General features: G+C 63.5%; 1 protein-coding gene across 1 annotated transcript in view; it reads left to right on the top strand.

The window, feature by feature from the left end:
* Positions 1 to 255: 255 nt before the first annotated feature.
* Positions 256 to 887, top strand: part of LOC103916012 (chromosome unknown open reading frame, human C14orf166) — a 16,376-nt gene continuing 15,744 nt past the window's right edge. The window contains exon 1 of the mRNA XM_009322951.1: positions 256 to 448. Within this exon, the coding sequence (XP_009321226.1) occupies positions 256 to 448 (193 nt within the window). The remainder of the gene's footprint in view (positions 449 to 887) is intronic.

Raw genomic sequence — 887 nt, 5'->3', positions numbered from 1 at the left:
AGCAAGGCGGCAGCGTGGGTTTTGCAACGAAACCCATCGCCGCTGAGCCCAGCGCGGACGCCGTGTAGGTATTTCAGTCTTCAGCGCATTAAGAGCATCTCAGCAAGTGGCAAATGTTGCCCAGCCCCGGGGAGACTTTTCAGCACCGGCTGGCTCAACTCTCAGCTCCCCATCCCTTGCCGTGCCCATCGGGCCAGCTTAAAAGAAAAAACATCGGTGTCACTGCGAGGGAGCAAGCCAACTGTCGCTCCCGCGATGCCTCGCCTGCTCGGCGTGCCAAGACAGGCGACGCTCAGCTGTTGCCATACCTCGCTGGCTCTCCTCCATTTCCAAGGCTTGCTCTGTTTCATCCTCACTTCCCCGGGCTTCAGCTCCCGAGCGGCGGCGGCACCGCCGAGCAGGCAGCATCTGCCGAGCCGGCGGAGGTGTGGAGCGCCCCGGGGAAAGCGTAGGCGAGATGTTGCTCCCTGCACACCACGCTGCTGCCCGCCCCGCACACCCTGACACCAGCCCTGTGTGGCTCGCTAATGAGAATAAGACCCATTTGCACTAATTGCATTCATTAGATGCAAGCCCGTTAGATTTCCAGCATGCGGGAGGAAGAGGAGAAGCACAACCCCTCTTCGCAGCTCCTGGGGCTGGCTTTGCCCTGGGGGACTTGCAGCATGTTGCTGCAGGAGGGGTCGGACCCGCCAGGGAAGGGGAAGATCCCCAAACCCAGGGTGAAACAGGACGGGTTAGGAAGGGGCAAGGGCTGTCCTGAGGGTGACGAAGGCAGGAGAGGCGGAGGAAGGCGGTGGAGACCCCCATCCTGCTGCTGGCTCGGGACCGTGCCGGCCACCGGCTGGGCGTTTCCCCCCCCCCCACACCCCCCCCCCCCCCCGCAG

This window comes from Pygoscelis adeliae, unplaced genomic scaffold (assembly GCF_000699105.1).
Source record: "Pygoscelis adeliae isolate BGI_AS28 unplaced genomic scaffold, ASM69910v1 Scaffold314, whole genome shotgun sequence".
Lineage (NCBI taxonomy): Eukaryota > Metazoa > Chordata > Aves > Sphenisciformes > Spheniscidae > Pygoscelis > Pygoscelis adeliae.
Note: the sequence above shows the minus strand (reverse complement) of the source record. Positions and strands in the feature narration are given on the sequence as shown.